Source organism: Piliocolobus tephrosceles, unplaced genomic scaffold, assembly GCF_002776525.5.
Source record: "Piliocolobus tephrosceles isolate RC106 unplaced genomic scaffold, ASM277652v3 unscaffolded_40, whole genome shotgun sequence".
In the NCBI taxonomy this organism is placed as follows: Eukaryota; Metazoa; Chordata; class Mammalia; order Primates; family Cercopithecidae; genus Piliocolobus; species Piliocolobus tephrosceles.
Window position 1 is genome coordinate 329,786 of NW_022324309.1, and position 20,956 is coordinate 350,741.

Consider the following 20,956-nt stretch of genomic DNA (forward strand, 5'->3'; position numbering starts at 1 on the left):
CAGGAAAACTCAATTTCAACTCCAGCCTCAAAGAATCCTTATGCTTGTAATCCCAGAAACAGGAATTCAGAGTCCAAATGCACAATCCAACAGGAAACAGGCACCATGAGCAAAAATGCCCATTTCTGAAGCAATAGCGCAAAAAGGCCCATAAATTTTTCAATATTAGGTTTAACAGAAACAAGATACAATCTAAATAATTTGTATAAGAAATTAGAAAACGGCTTGAAAAGAGAACCAAATAGAACTTCTAAACCTGAAAAATTCTGAAAGTTCTAAAATAAAACATACAAAAGAAAGATTAAGATAAATAAGAGAATAAAGAGAGAAAGTCTTAACGGAAAAAATGAGAAATAAGCAATACTGAAAAGACAATCGTTGAAAATTTTCTAGAATTGTTGCAGGACACCAATCCTGAAATTCGGGAATCCCCTCAAATCCTAAGCATAATTTAAAAAATTTAAGGAAAGAAAAGGGAATAAGGAAGAAATTTAGACTTAGATCACTGCAAAACTGCAAAAAGACATCAAAGAGATGTTAAAAGCAACCAGAAGAAGGAAGGATGGGAAAGAGGAAAGGAAGAAAGGAGGAAAAGAAGGGAGAAAAAGATTGAAAGTACTTGATTTTAGATGCAAATAATGAAAAAATTAACTAGAAACTAAAAAATTCTAATTCTTATTAAGATCGAAGTAAGGTTCCGTTGAGATTCATCATGATTCATCATTCACGACAGGAAAGCTTCCTGCTTAAGATCAGTGAAAACCTCAAGTAAGAGTACGTAATGGAGAAGGAAAGCAGGGAACACACACACAGTTTCAACTGCAATCTGAAAAATAGAAAATGAAAAATAAATTATGAACTAATGACAATTTCCCCAGAAAATCGAAGAGTTAAGAAGAAAGGAAAACAACAATACCTAGTATTTACTGAATGCAAGAGTTTTTAATAAAAACAATGTAAAAAGAAACTGAGTAGGGGCGTACTAACTATATCACAGGAAAACATTCGCTGGGAGAGATCAAAAAGTAGAAAAAGAACGCCCAAGACAACCAACCTCGAATATGGACTATTTACTCAACATAAAGTTACTGCTATTACAGCCTATTCGAAATGAAGGCTCCATCCGTAATTCACGGCTGCTCACTATGATGATGATGATTATTATTACCATTACTTGTGGGTGCAGATTGTATGTATAGATCAATTACATTACAATGACGATTAGACGGACGGCAAACTACAATATGTAAGTGGCTATTGACACTATTTGTGCATCTTTTAATCTGGGAAATGCATATTCACTCCACAGTCTCAGTATAAACTATTTTAAAATTACATGTAAGCCAACCAGGTGTCTCTCTCATATTTTAGGAGTGAATAATGAGGATAAATTCCAGCAGAGAGTTCTAGTTTAAGTAACCCAAATTCCCCGAACTTTGCTGATTATTCTAGCGTTTAGAACCTTTGCTATTTGCCTGGCACTTCTTGAAACCCATGACTCACAAACGCCGGGGCATGGAATCACAGCAAAGAACAGGTGAAAAGTTGTTCCTAGTTGTGTTATGCAGGCGCACACAACTCCCGCCATTCTCTGTGCAAAAATCAACAAATAAACAGAGGCACCGCATTTCGGATTCTGTTACGCACTGTTTGCAATGGCGCCTGGTATTGGTAGTTTCTACGACGGGAGCCGCCAGCGCGCCAACCCTTGCTCAGGAGGAAGAAAACTACATTTCCCACAAAGGCACGGGGGCGAACACCGGCCGGCTTACGTCATTCCTTTAACCAACCAATAGCAACTCCGGGCGGCAGTGAGGCAAGCGCCGTCAGGCGCCAAAGTGGTTTTTTTTTTTTTCTCTTTTTTTTTTTTTTTGCCGGAGTCGAGCGGGTGCTGCTAGCGGAGGCGCCATATTGGAAGGGACAAAACTCCGGCGACAGCGAGTGACACAAATAAACCCCTGGACCCCTTTGTTCCCTCAGCTCTAAGGGCCGCGATGTTGTACCTAGAAGACTATCTGGAAAGTGAGTGCGCGGCGCTGGCGGCGGCCGCCGGTGGGACCTGCGGGAGGGCAAGAGCGCGAGTGGACGGGCAGCGATGGCGGGAGGGAGGGGGCGGCGGGGGATGTTTCTTTCTCACGGTAACTGGCAGCCTCGTTGTGGGCTGCCGGCCCCCTCGACCCCCCTGACGCACGCGCGCAGTGACGTAAGCGCGTATTTCGCCGTTGGCCCCGCCCCTCTGACGGACTCTCCCTTTGACAGTGATTGAGCAGCTTCCTATGGATCTGCGGGACCGCTTCACGGAAATGCGCGAGATGGACCTGCAGGTGCAGAGTAAGTCGGCGCGTCTGCTACTCCTGTTGGCTGCGCGCGTTCAGTGCCAGACTTAATTTTCATCACTGCTAGCGCCTAATGCTCTTTCACTGTCCTCTAGCTCACTCCGCTAGTGCATAAGGAGTTGTCAGAAAGAACTGGCAGCCCTGAATCTCGCCCTTTCCTTCCCTCCCATGCTACTTTTTTCTGGCTTTTGCAAGAGGAGGCGGCACTGGGACACGTGTATTCCTTTCTAGAATGTGGGATCGTGCAAAAATTATTTCTCTACCGTCATTGAGATGGTTACCTATGTTTCAATGCACGTCAGCATAATAAATGTTGAGATGTTTTCTTGAGCCTTTTCGTATCGAACTTAGATTTCAGCGTTTATACTTATTTTTAAAGTTCATCCTATTCAGTTTTTCAAGAGTGGAGAGCATAGAAGCACAGGTTATATATAGCTCTTTAGAGACCCTGGCGAATGTCAAATTTTGAAAACTTAGTTACACATTATAAGATACATTTTAAATTGTAACAGAATCGTCATTTTCTTGGTTAAAATGAGTGACAGAAATTAGATTTCACTGTAAAGTTTCTTATGTGTTGTACTAAAAATTTTAGCAGTTAGTGAACATTTATTTTTCTTTCAGTGATAGCTTGGTAGTCTCTGTGACTTTTTCCCCAAATTAACTTTGCTCTTTCGTAGAGCAAGGACTATAAATAGGTGGCTTAGGGACCACTTGCTGCAGCTAAGAACCTGTCCTTTTCACTGGCCCGTCTTCTCTGCCCATGACCACACACCCACTTCTATACTCTTTGTTTATGAGTATATTTTTCCAGTAAGTTTCAGGTGGCACATAATAAAAACTGGTGGCATGGAAGCCACCTTCTGTTAAATGGATTGTGGTATGAAGTATGAATTGTGTGTGTGGTTCTCCAGCTGTCTCACAAATTCATTTTAATTTTAGTGTAGTCGAAATGCTAAAGATTTGCTGAAGAAGTATTTTCTGCAGGACTGAGCATAGACATGGATGTCAGATCTGAGTTTGTTTTAGGGCTTTACTAATTTACTCATTGACTCTGACTGTATTACCACTTGTGTGGGGCTTTCATTGTCTATAAAAAGAGAATCATCTAGGGATTTAAAATATTACAGATGGATTAGAATTTATAGTATCTGATACAAATTAGGCATTAAATAAAGGGTAACTTACTTTAAATTTTTTTTTATATTTTATTATTTAAAATTTTAAATTCTCTTATAATTTGGGCTTACAGTATACGTATTACAGGGTTTTTAAACGTGCATTTCTTTACAGTAACGAATTTTCTGAAGTTAATAGATATGGATTAACAGAATAGTGTGCCAAATAAATTCAGAAATGCTTATTTAAACAAAGGAAGATACTAAAAATTAACCATAGTACTTCACAGAGTCTTTAAAAGGCTATTGTGGACTGAAAATCTCCAAAGGAAGTATGCTATGAAAAGATTTTTCTCAACTTACATAACAACAGAATCCTTTTCATTAATTTTTCCTTTTTTTAAGCAGACATCCAATGAGATGATTAGTCTTGGCACGTAATTTGAGGAATACTTACCTAGAATTAACGTTTAAATGATTATACCTACTACTTTCAGTTGGGATATGACATGATGAGATGTTTAATGCCATATACCAAATATTTTTATCACGTTTTCTTGTTAAAAGAAATGTGAGGATTATCTAATGGTGTTTTCATTGTGTTTTGGTACATTTGTCTGATTAATACCTATTTAGAGCTTTTGACCCCAAGGCTGTATTGCTGAAAAATTATAGGATAGAGCCCATGTACTTTGTTGACTCTACTTTGGCTATTGGAAAAAATTTTGAAATAACAAAAACAAAAATAATCTGTCAATAAGGAAAATTGTAAGTTTTTAAAGGAAGGTAATTGAGGCTTTATATATTTACATAATCGAAGCATAACATATTTAAGTTACTGGCGAAGTGAAAGAGTGTATATTGTCAGTTTTTTTCCCTCCCTAAATCAAACCATGTATATTTAGTATATGAATTTGGTCATGTAATATGATTTTTTTATTATGTCATAGATGCAATGGATCAACTAGAACAAAGAGTCAGTGAATTCTTTATGAACGCAAAGAAAAATAAACCTGAATGGAGAGAAGAACAAATGGCATCCATCAAAAAAGTATGTGCGACACTTTGGATCATTTATCAAGAAATACTGGGACCCTCTGAAAAAGATATTTCAACATTAAATAGTGGTCTGGATATCAAAATAAGGGAATATTATCAATGACTCTTATAGAATGTAAATAGTTTAGTGTGGTTTAGAGCTTCAGATAGCGATTTTTAGTCATTAAAACATTTTGGTAATTAAAAATATTGTTTCAATAATTAGTGACTATTAGAAAGTGACAGACCATTTAAAAGTTACATTTTTTTCTATTTGTTTTATTCTAGTTGCGTATAATTAAAGGTGAGTCATTTCCAGAGAGGGAGTACTGTATTCCAGTTTTGACCACAAACTAGCATAAATAAACATCAGCAGACCTTGAAGAATATTTTATATATTGCTAGGTACCTAAATTAGTGGACCCACAGAAGAACAAAATCTTAAAAGTTAGAAGGAACTTAAGAAAGCCTTTTAGTTAAAAACTCCAAAGTTGCACATGAATTGGTCCAGAAACAGAATTCTTTGAGGTTTTGTTAGTTTTATAGTGGTTATAGCTCTCTTCCAGAATTGAGTGAGTATACACTCACATCTCAAAGTTTGCTTTACAAATATGATCGAGTTCATTCAGGGATGGATACATTTGAAGAACAACTTGAAAGACTTGAGTTTGGTCATGACTCTGCTATTTAGCTGTGTGACATTAAATCTTGATATTTCTGAGTAATAATGCCTTCCTAAAGCCAGTGTTCATAGAATTGTTCAAGGATCAACTAAGAGGCCAGACGTGATGCCTCATACCCATAATCCTAGCACTTTGGGAAGCTGAGGCGAGTGGATAACCTAAAGTCAGGAGTTCGAGACCAACTTAGCCAACCTGGTGAAACCCTGTCTTTACTAAAAATACAAAAATTAGCCGGGCGTGGTGATAGGCGCCTGTAATCCCAGCTACTCGAGAGACTGAGGCAGGAAAATCACTTGAACCCGGGAGGTGGAGGTTGCAGTGAGCCTAGATCGCGCCACTGCACTACAGCCTGGGCAACAGAGTGACAGAGTGAGACTCTGTCTCAAAAAAAAAAAAAAATAAATAAATAAATAAAAAGGGATCAATTAAGAAAGAAATTTGGAAACTACAAATTGAGTAGTAATGTTGTTATTTATTCTACCACATGGAGGGAAGATTATTTCTGTTGGGGAAAAAAAACCAATACTCTATAACAGAAGTGGTCCTGGCTTGGAAGAAACCTGGAGGGACATGTATTTGTGAGTATAGACATGATATATCCACATCCCAAAGTCACTAATCATCTCTTTAACCTAATAAATTTTTGGTGGAGTGCACCTTGAATATACCTTGAGAAGTCTAGTACCCCATGGAAATTCATAGTATCATCTTCTTTCCCCCTCTTTTTTTTTTTAAAAAAAAGAGTTGAGGCAAAATTTAAAATATAGATTGAGTTGTATAAATATATACCTATTTTAAAGTAGGAGTTATAGAACAACTGGAAAATAGGGAAATGCAGATCAGAATCCTTTCAATAGCTGAACTTTAACACATTTTTTTTTAATGGAATTCAAATGTACTCTGCAAGTTAGATCAATTTTAGTTAACTTTTTATTTTAAATACTGTTCATTAACTCATATAACTTTTTCTAGACTTACTATGGCATTTGCTTTTAATTATATCCTTTCTGGAAATTCTGAACATCTCCCTTTTACTCTTGGCCGTTGTGCATAATTTCTAACTCTTTTCCATCCCACCCTATTTCTAACAGGTTTTTGTTTTGTTTTGTTTTGTTTTGTTTTTTTGAGACGGAGTCTCGCTGTGTCGCCCAGGCTGGAGTGCAGTGGCGCGATCTCGGCTCACTGCAAGCTCCGCCTCCCGGGTTTACGCCATTCTCCTGCCTCAGCCTCCCGAGTAGCTGGGACTACAGGCGCCCGCCATCTTGCCCGGCTAGTTTTTTGTATTTTTTTGTAGAGACGGGGTTTCACCGTGTAGACCAGGATGGTCTCGATCTCCTGACCTCGTGATCCACCCATCTCGGCCTCCCAAAGTGCTGGGATTACAGGCTTGAGCCACCGCGCCTGGCCTGTCTGGCTCTGTTGTCCAGGCCAGAGTGCAGTGGCTCAATCTTAGCTCACTGCAGCCTCCGACTCCTGGGTTCAAGCAATTCTTGTGCCTCAGCCTCCCGAGTAGCTGGGATTACAGGCGCCCACCACCATGCCCGGCTAATTTTTGTATTTTTAGTAACGATGGGGTTTTGCCATGTTGGCCAGGCTGGTCTTGAATTCTTGACCTCAAGTCATCCGTCCTCCTTGGCCTCCCAAAGTGTTGGGATTACAGGCGTGAGCCACCGCTCCTGGCCTCTAATAGGTTTTTTATTACTAAGGTAGGATGACTGTGATAACAAGGTATGATAGTGAAAATACACTTATATGTCCTGCATATGAATATTTTTAAAGGATTAATTTATTTTTGAAATGAAAATGTTTTCATTCAGGACTACTATAAAGCTTTGGAAGATGCAGATGAGAAGGTTCAGTTGGCAAACCAGATATATGACTTGGTAAGTAAAAGTAATGTGCATACTGTGTCATAAGTACTTGGATAATAGATTATGTCTTAAATTGTATTGGCTTAAATATAGTAGGAAGAAGCAACTAAAACTGAAGTATTGCTCTCTTGATGACATCTAATTTGACATTTCAGTGTCCATTTTATGGTTTCTTTGTGGAAAAGTCAGAGTCCACAGTGTTAGTGAATGTTGTGAGAACTGTACATTTTAGCAAGTCTACACTGCGGTAAGGTGGTTTCTGATGTTAGATATTTTTTAAACAAGAATTAATGTTTAACTTTATTTTCCTAATCCTTGTCTTCTTAAGGTAGTGTGTTTACTTGCCTTACACATCATTTTGAGATTGTTTCTGTGGTAAAATACACCTGAGAAGACTGCCTTGACAAGAGTTGTTGGTAGTCTGATTAAAATGAAGAAGAATCATTTGAATCAGTGTTTATGTGAGTGATGTTAATAGATAGTATGTAACAGCTGTGTCAGTTTTTTATGCAATACAAGATGACAAACTTTAAACAAGATTCTTTTTTTGCAGCAGCACTTCTAAAAGATTGAAAACACCAAGAAGATAGATAGAATATTCACTATTTCTCATATTGATGCAATTATGGTGTTCTTTTTCATTTGAAACATCTTCTCCTAAAATACATACTTTAAGAAACAATCATTTCTGTTTTTGCATTAAAGTAAATTAAAGCAGAAAACACATGCTCACTTTTGGCTAACTTCAGTGTATAGATTTCATACGTATGTTGTCTTTCCTGGGTACAGATTTATTACTGAACAAGTACGAGTAAATAAAATGTCATTGGTGAGCAAGACACAAGATAAAAGGTGAACACCACATATGGTGTGAATTGTAAATGCTTGTACCAACCTTGAACACATGTGTCATGTAGAGCCATGGAAAATGTTTAGTTGTTTTTATGCAGTACACACATTTTAATGGCACTAATAACCTGGGCTCTTTTGTTCGTACAGTTATTCTGAAAAAAATTTCATAAAAGACACTGCCTAAAGTTAGGTAGAATAGGCTGTAGCTTGATTTACTGTAGAATAAAGACAAAAAAAAGTTCTTAATTGTTTCAGTCTTTAATTATGTCTATAAACTTTGAAAAAGGCATTAACATTTGAATCTAGACTAATTTGTTTAGTAACATTCTTCCTCATATTTAATGACTGTATGTATCAGTCCTTATTTAGAGACTGCCTGCTTTTTAATTCATATAGCTCTTTGGTTCTATTCTTTGTTTTGTTTATTCTTTTGTTGGTTTACTGCTTGTTAGACCTTTACTAAAGATATTTTGTGTATTTAGAAAAAATATAAATATATGCTTTTTAAATATGTGTGTGTGTGTATTCATCTCTTACTTATAAACCACACTGTTCATCCACTCTGTGCCTGAAAAAAGGGAGTTGTACCTGGGTATAATAGAGGAATAAAAAGTAAATACTAGGCTGGGTGCGGTGGCTCACACCTGTAATCCCAGCACTTTGGGAGGCCGAGATGGGTGGATCACGAGGTCAGGAGATCGCGACCATCCTGGCTAACATGGTGAAACCCCGTCTCTACTAAAAATACAAAAAAATTAGCTGGGCGTGGTGGCGGGCGCCTGTAGTCCCAGCTACTCGGGAGGCTGAGTCAGGAGAATGGCATGAACCCAGGAGGCGGAGCTTGCAGTGAGCGGAGATCATGCCACTGCACTCCAGCCTGGGCGACAGAGCAAGACTCCGTCTCAAAAAAAAGGAAAAAAAAAAAAAAACAGTAAATACTAGAAATGGCTATTGTCCTCAAGGTGTCTGTAAACTACTGTAGTGGGGCAGATATACTTGCAAACTAAAATGGAGAACCTATACAGAAACATGTAATAAACATTAACACAGTTGAATATTAAGGAGTGTCTGCTAAAAAACATTGAAGTAAGTGATGCAGAGTTACTTATTGATTTCTTAGAGGGTATAGGAAGAGTTTTGAACAGAGTTTGTTTAGAAAGTTGGGATGCTGAATTAGGTATTGTATTGAGGGGAAAGCATTTCACTCAGAGATAATGACATAAACAGAAGGAAAGTACAAATTCAGAAATTAATTGAGAAGGGATGGATTACCAAGGTTAGAGAGTAAAGTTATAAAGGCAAGGTAGTAAATTTAATAAAACATAAGAAATGTAACAGAAAGCAGGTGTCCATAATGGATCCATGCAGACGTGAGTTCCAACCCTAGCTCAGATATTTGACTGACACCATGACTTTGGAAAAGTTATTTAATCTTGAACCTCAGTTTCCTGCTGTAAAAAAGCAATATTAATTTATACCTTACTGGAGGGTTTGCATTAAAATACATATAATGCTATTAGTTTGGCAGACAGTAGGATTTGCTCCTTCTTTGAGAACTCAGTCCAACTCATTTCCTGAACTGGAATTTTCTAGTTTCCTGAAGCCACTGCTTCCCTTTCAACTCTGCCAAGCTGAAGCTGCTCTCTCTCACTCCCCTAGTATCTCTGAGGCTTCTTTTTGTCTTCTTTTTCTTCCCCCACCCCTTCTTTTCTGCCCCCTCCTTTGCTCTACCCTCTTCCTTTTTATTTTTTTTCTTTTTCCCTTTCTCCCTCCCTGCCTTTCTTTTTAAATACTTTAATCCTATTTCAGGTGAACATTATATCCTTAATGTAAAAAATCCCTTCTCTTTCAGACTTAGGATAATCATCTCAGTTACCCTCTACCTTTTATCACTATAATTTAATGGCTTCTAGGTGAGTCTCAGATTGAAAAACTGGCACCTGGTTCACAGTTCTCTGTTGAAATCATCTTATACTACCTAGTCATCTACTTCTTTGGCTTTTGTAAAGACTAATCCACTTCAGTTGCCACAGACTGAACCTGATCATCACTTGGAACTGCCCTACCTCTGATACTTCTTGCATCTACATTTCATTTCTTCCTATTTTATCAGCCCTTTCCTGTTCAGTCAAGAGACTGGTTGAACTCTTGATCTCTTTTCTTATAGGTACCTTCCACATTGCTGCTGCCTTAGGGCATGTTTTTACTTGCTGCATTTTTGCTTCATCACTTATGCCTTCTCTTTTTAATCTTTAGTCTCTTTTCTTTCTATTGGCTTCTATACCATAGCGTTGTAACATGCTCAGGTCTTCCTCATATTTAAAAAGAACCTAGACAATCTAATATAAATCCTGTGGTAACCATGACTCTGCTTTGGCCAGTGTAGTCTGTAGTTTCTCATTCAAACTCTTGGACACTCCCTTACCTTTGATTTATTCCTAAATTTATGGCAATTGGGGTTCTATTTACCAACCCTCTAATTTCGTTTCGTAAATTCTTTATTGCTAAATTCATCAGACAGCTTCAATTCTTTTTAACTGACAGTATTGGTAAATTTAATGCTTATTGCCATTCATTTTGTCTTGCCATTCTTGATCATGTATTACCATGTGACTGCCTGCTCTGGATGCTCCCACCTTTGTGTCCTTTCTTAGTCTCCTTCTTGGATTCAGCCTAAAATGATGGTGTTCTTCAGGGTTCTATCCTTGACCTACGTGGTTTCTTACTCTTCAAATGGTTCTTACATGAAGGTGATTCTCTTCCCCTCTTCTACCTGCCAAGAGGGCCAGGAAGACCAAATTCCACACATAAAGACCTGTTCTTTCAAATGCCAGTTTTATCCCCAACCTTTGCACACCACCCAAGTTGAGAAACACTCCTCTGTTACCATTCCATGTGTTCTGTTAGTGTTAACAATTATACATTAATTATTCCTTAATTAATCCAAGCCCAAGCTGTTTATTTGAGTCTTTTAATCTTATCTGAATATTCCCAGACCCTAGAACTCAGTGTTTTGACATTTAAAACTCAAAGCATCTCCTTTTTCTTCTCTAACTACCCTTCCCCGCCCCACCACCAACTTTTTGTTTCTAAATCTCAGATGAAGCACTGACCTTGTAGTCATTCAGATTAGGGCACTGAAAGTCACCCTATACTCCTTGTCACTAACTTCCTCACACTTAGTTAATCACCATGTGTTGTTCATTTTACTTTATAATTACCTCTAATTGTCCTTTCTTCACCATTGCTGTAGTTCAAGTACTTAAAAAAGAAATGTAATTATAGATAATATACGTACATGTCGTAAGTGTACAATTGACATTTTGACAGACCAGTACCCCAATCAAGATATAGAACATTGTCATTCACCCTGGAAAATTCCCTTATGGCATTTTCTAGTGTCTATCCCCTCAAGTACTCTTCATCTCTCACCCAAGCAACTATAATAGCTTTTCTAAATGGTTTTTCTGCCTTTGATTTATCACTGTTTTCCTAAAATACACATTTAAGCATGCCGTCTCCTTGTTAATTTTTTTTTTCTTTTTCTTTTTCTTTTTTTTTTTTTTTTTTTCAAGGCAGAGCCTTGCTCTGTTAGCCAGGCTGGAGTGCAGTGGCACAATCTCAGGTCACTGCAACCTCTGCCCCCCAGGCTCAAGCCTCCCAGGTGCTGGTACTACAGACACTTGCTGCTATGCCTGGCTAATTTTTGTATTTTTTGTAGAGATGAGGGCTCCCTATGTTGCCCTCAGGGTTGGTCTTGAACTCCTGGGCTCAAGTGGGAGGCTTTGGTCCCCCAAAGTGCTGGGATCACAGGTGTGGGCCACTGCACCCAGCCTGAAATTCTTAAGCATTTTGTTACTGACTTGTTTGATCATGCCATGTAGAAAGTTCTTGATTTGGTTTCTGCCAGATCTCTAACTGCATCTCTTTGTTGTCCTCTGTCCCTCACCACCACCCATGTGCCCGACCGTGGTGAACATACTGTGTCTGCATGACTCTTCCTGACTGGGATGACTCTCTTTTTCCTGTTTGCTTGGTAACCTTTTCCCTATCCTTCATAATCCTACACATGCCTCTTTATTAACATAGTCTTGATAACCTTGATATTCGTATCATTTATATCTAGGAGAAGATATTTGACAGCTTATGACAGGAAAGGCATGTAAGAGTGGTTTTTACAAATGCATTTATTTTTCCCTCATATAAAATACCTGTTGGAGGAGGCAGACCAGGGTTTGTATGGCCACCCCAACGCGATCACTGTCCCAGGCTGCTTCTAATCTGTTCCACCATCCATTCTGGGCGGGAAGAAGACTTGCAGTAGAGGATTACTCAGAAGGGCACATTTTGTAGTTTAGTCAGCTCTTTGAAGGAGTCTTCCTGAAAATCTTTCTTACTGCCATCTTATATCTTATTGGCTCCCTCTAGCTACATGATTACCCCAGATATGTGAAGTTCTGTCAGAAAGAAGGGGAGAATAGAAACTATGCAGATAATTAGCAGTTTGTGCTTTACCCTATCCTCAGACATGTCAGCCTCCAAATCAGTCTTACACATGTGATGTTATTATTGATCAAATAACATTGTAATTATACATTTACCTTTGCTTTTGTGTTTGTCTTCCCTAGTATAAATGTTAGGAACCGTGTGTTTTTATTTTAGTGTCTTCAGAACCTAACATAGCTATTCTTCAGTAAATATTTGTTGAGCAAAAATCACCTGAATATGTTAATAGAGAAGAAAAAGCACTAATATGACCCCCAAGTTAGGAGTCTTGGTGAGAGAGTTTAATGCTGTTGTTGTTGGTGGAGATGTATTTTCGTTGGGAAGCAGTTTCTCCAGGGTACTAGAGTATGCTGAGATTGGTTCAGTTTTGATGGACAGACTAGGACAGACTGCAGTATACAATAGCTACTTCTTTTCAAGGCGTGACTTCAAGAAGTAATATGTAATTCAGGTGAGATTAGTTTCCTTTATAGCATCACTTCGAGAGACAAAACACCCAATCTTGTGATCCTTTTCTCTGCTCCAATCTTTTTGGTTTCCCTCTTACTAAATTGCTGTCATAATTTTGTTACTGTCTTCAATTTGGATAGGTTTCCTTTTCTGATATATAAGTTCATTTTGAAAGTTCTTGTGAAACAGGATTTGCAGATGAGCGTTCAGTAAAGGGAATATTTTTTGCAATAAAAACTTATAGTAATAAGTAATATGTATGTTTTGAGCATTTTAACTAAAAATATATTCAACTTTATAATAGTTTTTCCTTCCTATTTTTAATTTGTTTGTTTTAAAAGAGCCCCCCCTTTAATGAAAAAACAGATTTATTAAACAGTGAAGTGAACATTACTATTCAAAGTAATGAAAATATTGGGCCTCCAGTTAACATGTTCCCTAAAAAAAAAATCTTTTTTTTTTTTTTTTTGAGATGGCGTTTTGCGCTTGCGCCCAGGCTGGAGTCCAATGGCGCAATCTCGGCTCACTACAACCTCCGCCTCTCGGGTTCAAGCAATTCTCTTCCCTCATCCTCCCAAGGAGCTAGGATTACAGGCGTGCACCACCACCCCCAGCTAATTTTTGTATATTTGGTAGAGACAGGGTTTCACCATGTTGGTCAGGCTGGTCTCAAACTCCTGACCTCAGGTGATCCACCCACCTCGGCCTCCCAAAGTGCTGGGATTACAGGTGTGAGCCACCGCACCTGGCCATTTTTTTTTTAGAAAATAAAAAATATTAGCTCACCTGACCAAAGGGTCTGAGAGTAGGTGAGGTTTTTGGTCGTTCTGTACCCCGAGAGCCTGACATAGTAGATTAAGTGAGCAATGAAGAGAAGGACAAAGGTTTTCAAGGTGATCTAATCCAGTGTCCTCCAAACCTTAGTCATCTCTTTCATGCCTTCACAATTTTTACAATACCTGCATACTAAGTAAATTTTTAGATGAAATATGTTTAAAAGGAAAACTTACTAATTTGTTACTACAAATATAGGTAAAATACTAACATCACTTATGAATAAATAATTACCAAAATGTCAAAAACAATTATGTACCTTCCTGGAAAACTTGTGCTTTGTGTAGCACATATCAACACAGCGTCTTGTAATATTTGGGCACTTTATGCCTGAGGGAAAGAAATTTACATTATTACCCTTACATGTAATTAGAGTCAGATATAAGGGAATTACTGACTTGTTCAATTGGGAGGTCACTAAATGGAGTTACCCTGTCAAATTAGTTATTCTCCCTGAAATAACAAAAGTAAACATCCAAATGTAAGTTGATAAATAATAGGAATGACATTCCTATAAAATATAACATTTGAGAACTGAGACTACTAGTCTGCTTTAGAGGAGAGTGGATGGGACATAATGTAAATGTAAAACTACAGTAAATTCTGTTCTGAGATATTTTACCCAAAAAACAGTGGTATACTTGTATTTGTACAACTTTATATAGTGGGAGAGTATGACGTGGAAGAGTATGACTTTCATTCATTCAGCAAGTGTTTCTAGAACTCCAGCTATGAGCAGTCACAGATAGTAGGTGGGCAATAATGACACAGACAATGCTGAGGCAAAATGTTTTTTGTTTGTTTGTTTGTTTTTTGAGACAGCGTTTCACTCTTTTTGCCCAGACTGGAGTGCAATGGCGTGATCTCAGCTCACTGCAACCTCCGCCTCCCGGGTTCAAGTGATTCTCATGCCACAGCCAGTAGCTGGGATTACAGGCATGCACCACCACACCCAGCTAATTTTTGTGTTTGTAGTAGAGGTGGCATTTCACCATGTTGGCCAGGCTGTCTCGAACTCCTGACCTCAGGTGATCCGCCCACCTCAGCTTCCCAAAGTGCTGGGATTACAGGTGTGTGCCACCGCGCCCAGCCTGGCAGACTATTAAATAAAGACTATTTTAGATTTTGGTAAGTACACAGGAGGAAATAAACATTGTGGAAAGGAGAGAGGAAGGGGGAGAAAGGGAGAGAAACGTGAATAACTGGTGACGGCTGTTAAGAATGTAGTCTAAGGAAATGACATTTGCGGTGGTACTTGGAAAATGAGAAAGAACCACCTGTTGGAAAAGCTAAGGGTATAATGTTTCAGGCACGTGGTACACCAAGTGCAAAGTCTGGAGTGGAAAAGACTTGGCATGTTGAACCAAGAGAGAGGCCGGGGTGGTCTGTAATGGGAAAGGAGCAGCATGAAAGGAAGCAGGCAGGAACTAAGGTATGGGGGCCTTGCAAGCCAATCTAGGAGGAGAGTGATTCTTAGTCTAAAGCAGTGGGAAGCCAGTGAAGGACTTTAAACAGAGGCATGGAGTATAGACCTTAAAGGAGATTTTGTGTATGTATGCCTTTGCTTAAACATTATATTATAGGAATTTTAAATAAGCATGTATTACTTTTACAGAATTTATGGTATGTCACCATAGTATGTAATTGTGTCTGATTTTATCCATCATTGTTTTATATGGCACTGCATTGCATTGTATTTTTTTCATTGATATTTTATTTACTTTTAAACCAGTAGTAAGCATTTTTTTTTTTTTTCTCTATGACCATCACTGCACTGGTCATCTCATTTATTAAGGAATAAACCAAACTACATATTATCAACAAATGAAGAAATTTGTTTTAGGGGGTCCAGTAAAACAAACTGACAGTTTATTTTAGTAGCCATTTTAGTGAAATTTGACTAACACACATAAAATCTATCTTGTTAAAATAATTTTCTTCCAGAAACCTAATACTCATAAATAGTCATTAAACACTTATTTGTGTTTCTCAGCCAGATGTCACTGTCATAAGGATGTATTAGATTGCAATACCTAATAAAGTTGATTTATACATACCCTGATAAAATTTGAGCTTTTAGTTGATGCTTGAATGATTTTAGCAGTCTCTTGCAGTGCTCAATACCCTTGAACTTGCTTCTTTTTTTATATCCTGGCCTGTTCCTGAGATGATTGTATTTCAGATGCACATTTTACCTATAAATTTGAGAGTTTTCATCTGATACTCTAATTAAGGAAATACATTATGTGAGTTTGACCTTTTGATTTCTGTCCTGTCTTTATTGACTTTCAGGAAGATGATAAGACAAAGTTGTATGCTAAAGCCTCTCAAGTATTTGTTTCAGCATAAACGATAGGTCACATTTTCATCTAGTTTAAATGTAATTTAGAGATATAAAGAGTCATTTTCATGACCTATCATCTGAGAAATACTTTGCTGTCATGGTGTCTTTTTCTTCCCCAATTTACCCTCCTTACTTGCTATTACCAGACCCTTTCATGGATAGAAATTTAACTTACTGCTGTCGATTTCAATTAGAATGGAACAGACTTGATTGCCTATTTCGAAAGGGCAAGCTAGAAATCTAAATTTTATAAATTGATTGTACTGGAAGCAGTAGATCATGTAGAGACTTTGAAAAAGCTGTATTTAGTTGTGTTTGGGTCCATTAGTGATACACTTTAAAATTAGAATATTGGAAAACCAGAGAGTCAAAAAAGAAAGAGTCAAAGATTACAGCTCTATGCAAATATAGGATGAAGGATTTGTTGTTTGTTTTGTGCAGAGGGGCCAAGTATGACTTAAATGTGCCGTGATCGTGAGTATGTTAACAAGTAATGTTGCTAGAATATCCTTTGTCTTTAAAGAGGCTAGAAAAATTATAGGAGTTTACACTTAAAGCTGTTATGATTTGGGGTTGTAGAATATGATTTGGGGTTATAGGGCAAGGAAACTTTGTTTATAGCACTTGTTGACATTAACTGGGAAAAAAATAATTAGACTCTGTGGTTAGCCCTGTGTTAGGAATCTGTGGCTAATGGAAAATCTCTCAACTGGGTCAGTACCCTCTTTACTATAGTAAATCAGTCTTATGAAAGCAGATGTTTGTGGAAGGGTGAGGTAAGTTAGGTCCTTGCTCTGCTTGATGCCTGTGGGGACAACATGGTGATCAGCTATAAGAGGTGCTTTAACCGTTCAGAATCATGTAGGTTGAGGGAATGCACATGATGGATTTGAGGCAAGTTCACAGCTCTTATTATAGCTGTTTAATATTGTTTAAATATCCTAGTGCTTTATAGCTTAAGTTAATTCTTGTGGTCAGTGGTACTTTTCGACTTCTAATTTGATTTAGTACAGCAGTGATAAATAGAAGAAAAATAATTCTCATTGCCTAATAATTGCTTATAATATTAATCAGTTCATAATCTCTTTTACGTATGAGGAAGTGAGAATGACTGGAAGCCGTCTTTTAAAGCTGCCTACCACAAGTGGTTAAGGCTTTTCTGTCTCTTTATTTTAACTTTGAATTAGGTTTTTAGAGTTATTAACCCTTTAGGTTCTAGTGCCTTTTCTGAGCTATCTAGTATTGAAAGTCTCGTCATTATTTTTCACATTTTCATATGTAGTGAACTTTATCAATATATTTAATAAAATGAAACAATCCTTAAATGCAGAGGTGAAGTGAGTTAGGGTAATGTATATGGTATGAAAAAGAAAGGTCTTTATCTCACCCTAACACTACCCCCTCAACCTAACGTTCTTGCTCACTGTGCTTTATATACGTATTACATGCTACATCATACTTTGTTTTTCTCTAAGCATATTATTTGTCTTTCTGTCTCTATACATTTTTTATTGTGATTCCTTTTTTCCCTCTATTTGAATACAATCCATCTTTACTGTGTAACTAATTCATACCTCCTTTGTGTCTACCAGTGTTATTTTTTTATGTACAACTTTCGACTCTTTTTGAAGTGTTGCTTATTTGTGACATCTAGACTATGTGTTTATACCTTATTATATTAAAAATCATATGTAAATCTTGGTTTGTCAGCTAAATTCTAATTCCTATGAAGGCAACAATTCTCTTCCATTCTTCATATATCCTTCATTTAATCCAGCACCAAGCACATAATAGCTCAATATTTATTATTAGTATAATTGTAGGTCCAAAAAGCAGTGGAGTGTTTTCATTGCATTAGTGGTCTTGGAACCTAACTATGAATATTTTTTCTGATTTCCCTTGAGATTAAATTTTGACAATGAAAGAGGTATGCTCAAATAACAGACGTCTGTGTTCACACTATTATTGGAAGGGAGGTTCCATTAAAGGATGCTCAATTACCTGCAGATTCTTTGAATAGGAGCAAGGATCCATAATATGTGATGATATAGGTTTTTAAATATTCTAGAACTCTGAAAAGTAATGTGTGTGTAAGGGTAGAAGGAAAACTGGCTTTCAATTACTGAAAAATCACAAACCAGCACCCTAATGATTGTTGTTAATATATAAAATACAAATAATAGGACAATATTACTAGTTTTTATACTTGAGTTATATTATTCTGAAGAATGTTTTTCAAAAAATAAAAACAGTTGTTTTCTGCACACAGAAAGTTCAGAGGTCAATGTCAGGTAAATGGCAAAGCACAATTCGTTACAAATAAAGTTAAATTTGGTTTCTGTAATGCATTAGCTGTATGACTTTGGGCATATTACTTAAGTAACCCCTCTGAGCCTTAATTTCTTCACCTATAGAGACAGTAATAACCTCAAAAGATCAGCTTGAGGGCTAGAAAAGATAGATCATCTAATGCGCCAAGCACATTACCTGCTCTTCATAGGCATCTAACCCATGCACATTGTGTTTTGCTACCTTTCTCCCCTTCTTCCTCATGTTAGTTATAGATGGTTTAATTCTAAACCTTACTTAAAATGTTGCCCTGATGCAGTATCATAGCACATTTTGATATCTGTAAGAAAGTTGTTTCTAATTCTAGCAGTAATCCAATGGGAAACTAGACTTGGAAAAGGATGTTGTCAATAATGTGACATGAATATTTTTCAAAGAATTTGTGTGTTTTTTTGTTTCACTTCAAGGTAGTTTGAAAAAGTATTAAAAATATTTAATATTAAGCTTAAAAAATACATTAAGACTTTTTTGTTAGCTTGAGGTGTCATACAATTTTCTGAAATTAGTCAAAAGATCTCTCAGTGACAAAATAAAATTTTGCCACGTTAACTAGGGAAATTGTATTTTAAATAAAATAATTTTAACCAGGCCCTTTGAGGAATGGAGTTTTCTGACCAACAACCCCTTTTGTTTCTCCTCTTCACATAAGTGTTTACAAGCATTATGATTCACTCTCATGCCTTAGAGAAATAAATGTATAGAATATAGGAACTTCTTTGCAGACTGAGGATCTTTCATCATTCTAAATAATAGCTTTTATGGTGTGACAGTGACAGTGTGGATGATGGCCTTATAAGTAGGAGGAGATTAGGCTCTAAGTAATCACAGGGTGTATTATGAAAAGTGACCAGCCTCCACCATCCCCTCCTCCCATTCTCTAATCCCTGATCAGTTTTGCTTTAATTTTCATGTCCTCACCTCTGAAAATGGAGTATAGAACATTTCCTAACAAGTTGAGAGTCTGGGTCTTAGAACTTAAAATTTATTAAAGGAGACTTCGGAGATTCTTTAGCCTAGCACCCTCATTTTATAGATTAAAAACCTCTGAGGCATAGGTTAATTGACTTGCTCAAGGATACTAAGCAGATTCACTAAAAGAAACAAAGATTTAGGTTTCCTCATTAAACTGACACTTTAACAGTGTCCCAAATTTTGGTGGTTATCTTTGATCTTCTTTGAAACAGGTAGATCGACACTTGAGAAAGCTGGATCAGGAACTGGCTAAGTTTAAAATGGAGCTGGAAGCTGATAATGCTGGAATTACAGAAATATTAGAGAGGCGTAAGTAAAATTTACAGTTTTCCATCAATATTGGACAATACATGTGCAAATCACTGAGAAGACCTTGTCTCACAGAGGCTTTTGAAACCTGCCGTTCAGTGGATGGTGGCATCCAGGTCAGATAGCTTGGACCCTAGCAGTTGGAAATGTTTGGATCATGGATACTGAGAGAGATAATATAGGATATCATCCACTCACTCTTTATGAAATAACATATTAAATCATTTTATATCCACATATATTAGTAAGTTGAGTGGTAAGAACAAATTTAAAGAAACGTAACCATCGGGAGACAAATTAACCATCTTGCATTAAGTGTGTTGACTTTACTCTGCCTCTTTATACGCTTAAGCTTTGAGGAAGTTTGTTAGTTTCTTAAGAATTATTTTATGGCTTTTCCTTAACTGCATATACTGAAAAAGATTCCATTGGTTTCATAACACTACCTCTTTTTCTTAAAGAAGTGTTTCCCTCTTTCCCTTATCAGCAAGAAACCATTTTAATATTTCTTTGCAAGGCTCTATTTGATCTCCTGCTATAACTTACCCCTGTCACTTCTTTGGTGTGTCTTCCCAAAAATGGAAGCGTGAGCACTGTTTCCTTAACTAATTTAGCATTTCTTCCAACCTAAATAGGTAATGTACATAAAAGCAGTTAGTGTGGTACTTGGTGTAGAGTAGGCACTCACTGAATGTTAATTGAACCAAGTTAGTATTATGGCTAATTTCTGCTAGAATTTAATTAAAACTTTCAAACATATTTTTTCTTGATGCATTTCAACAGCAAGAATATATACCTGTTTCTACACACCCATGAAAGGTTTCTTTACAGTGCCAATCTATGTATCTCTCTATATACTCACTAGAAGTCAGCTAGGGAAGCCAATCACAAATCTGTCTTGGTGTCTATAGTTGCATTTTTGTGTTCAAAAGTAGATGCGTCACTTTAGATAATCATCTATTTATTTGTGATACTTTTCTTCTGGAGGGACCCTGTATAAGGATAATAAGTATTTTGAGACAAAATTAAAAATTCTGTAGCTGCTTTGATTTTTAAAAAATGCTGATGATAGCTGTGAGTAATGATACTTCATGCCTATTCAGTACTGCAGGAAGGTTAATAAAGCATCCTCTCTAAGGACACAGACATATGAAACAAAATTGGATCCAGTTATAAAAACTGCTCCACCCTGTGCCCTGCCATAATTTCATCTCAAGGGATCAAAAATAAACCCAGAAAAATTTATTTAGAGGTATTTTAAAGCTTGGTGTTACAGATTCTATTCCTCACTTTT

General features: G+C 37.1%; 1 protein-coding gene across 4 annotated transcripts in view; it reads left to right on the forward strand.

Annotated features, from left to right (window-relative positions):
* The first annotated feature begins 1,844 nt into the window (after window positions 1-1,844).
* LOC111550193 (inhibitor of growth protein 3) overlaps window positions 1,845-20,956 on the forward strand; it is a 30,480-nt gene continuing 11,368 nt past the window's right edge. Inside the window, exons 1-5 of one of the 4 annotated variants that reach the window (XM_023223483.1) lie at window positions 1,845-2,022; window positions 2,260-2,331; window positions 4,405-4,505; window positions 6,993-7,058; window positions 19,566-19,662. In XM_023223483.1, the coding sequence (XP_023079251.1) occupies window positions 1,995-2,022; window positions 2,260-2,331; window positions 4,405-4,505; window positions 6,993-7,058; window positions 19,566-19,662 (364 nt within the window). In that variant the 5' untranslated portion in view covers window positions 1,845-1,994. Of the gene's footprint in view, window positions 2,023-2,259; window positions 2,332-4,404; window positions 4,506-6,992; window positions 7,059-7,599; window positions 8,412-19,565; window positions 19,663-20,956 lie in introns of those variants that run through there. The other 3 variants (XM_023223484.1, XM_023223485.1, XR_002733959.1) reach the window with 3 other exon arrangements.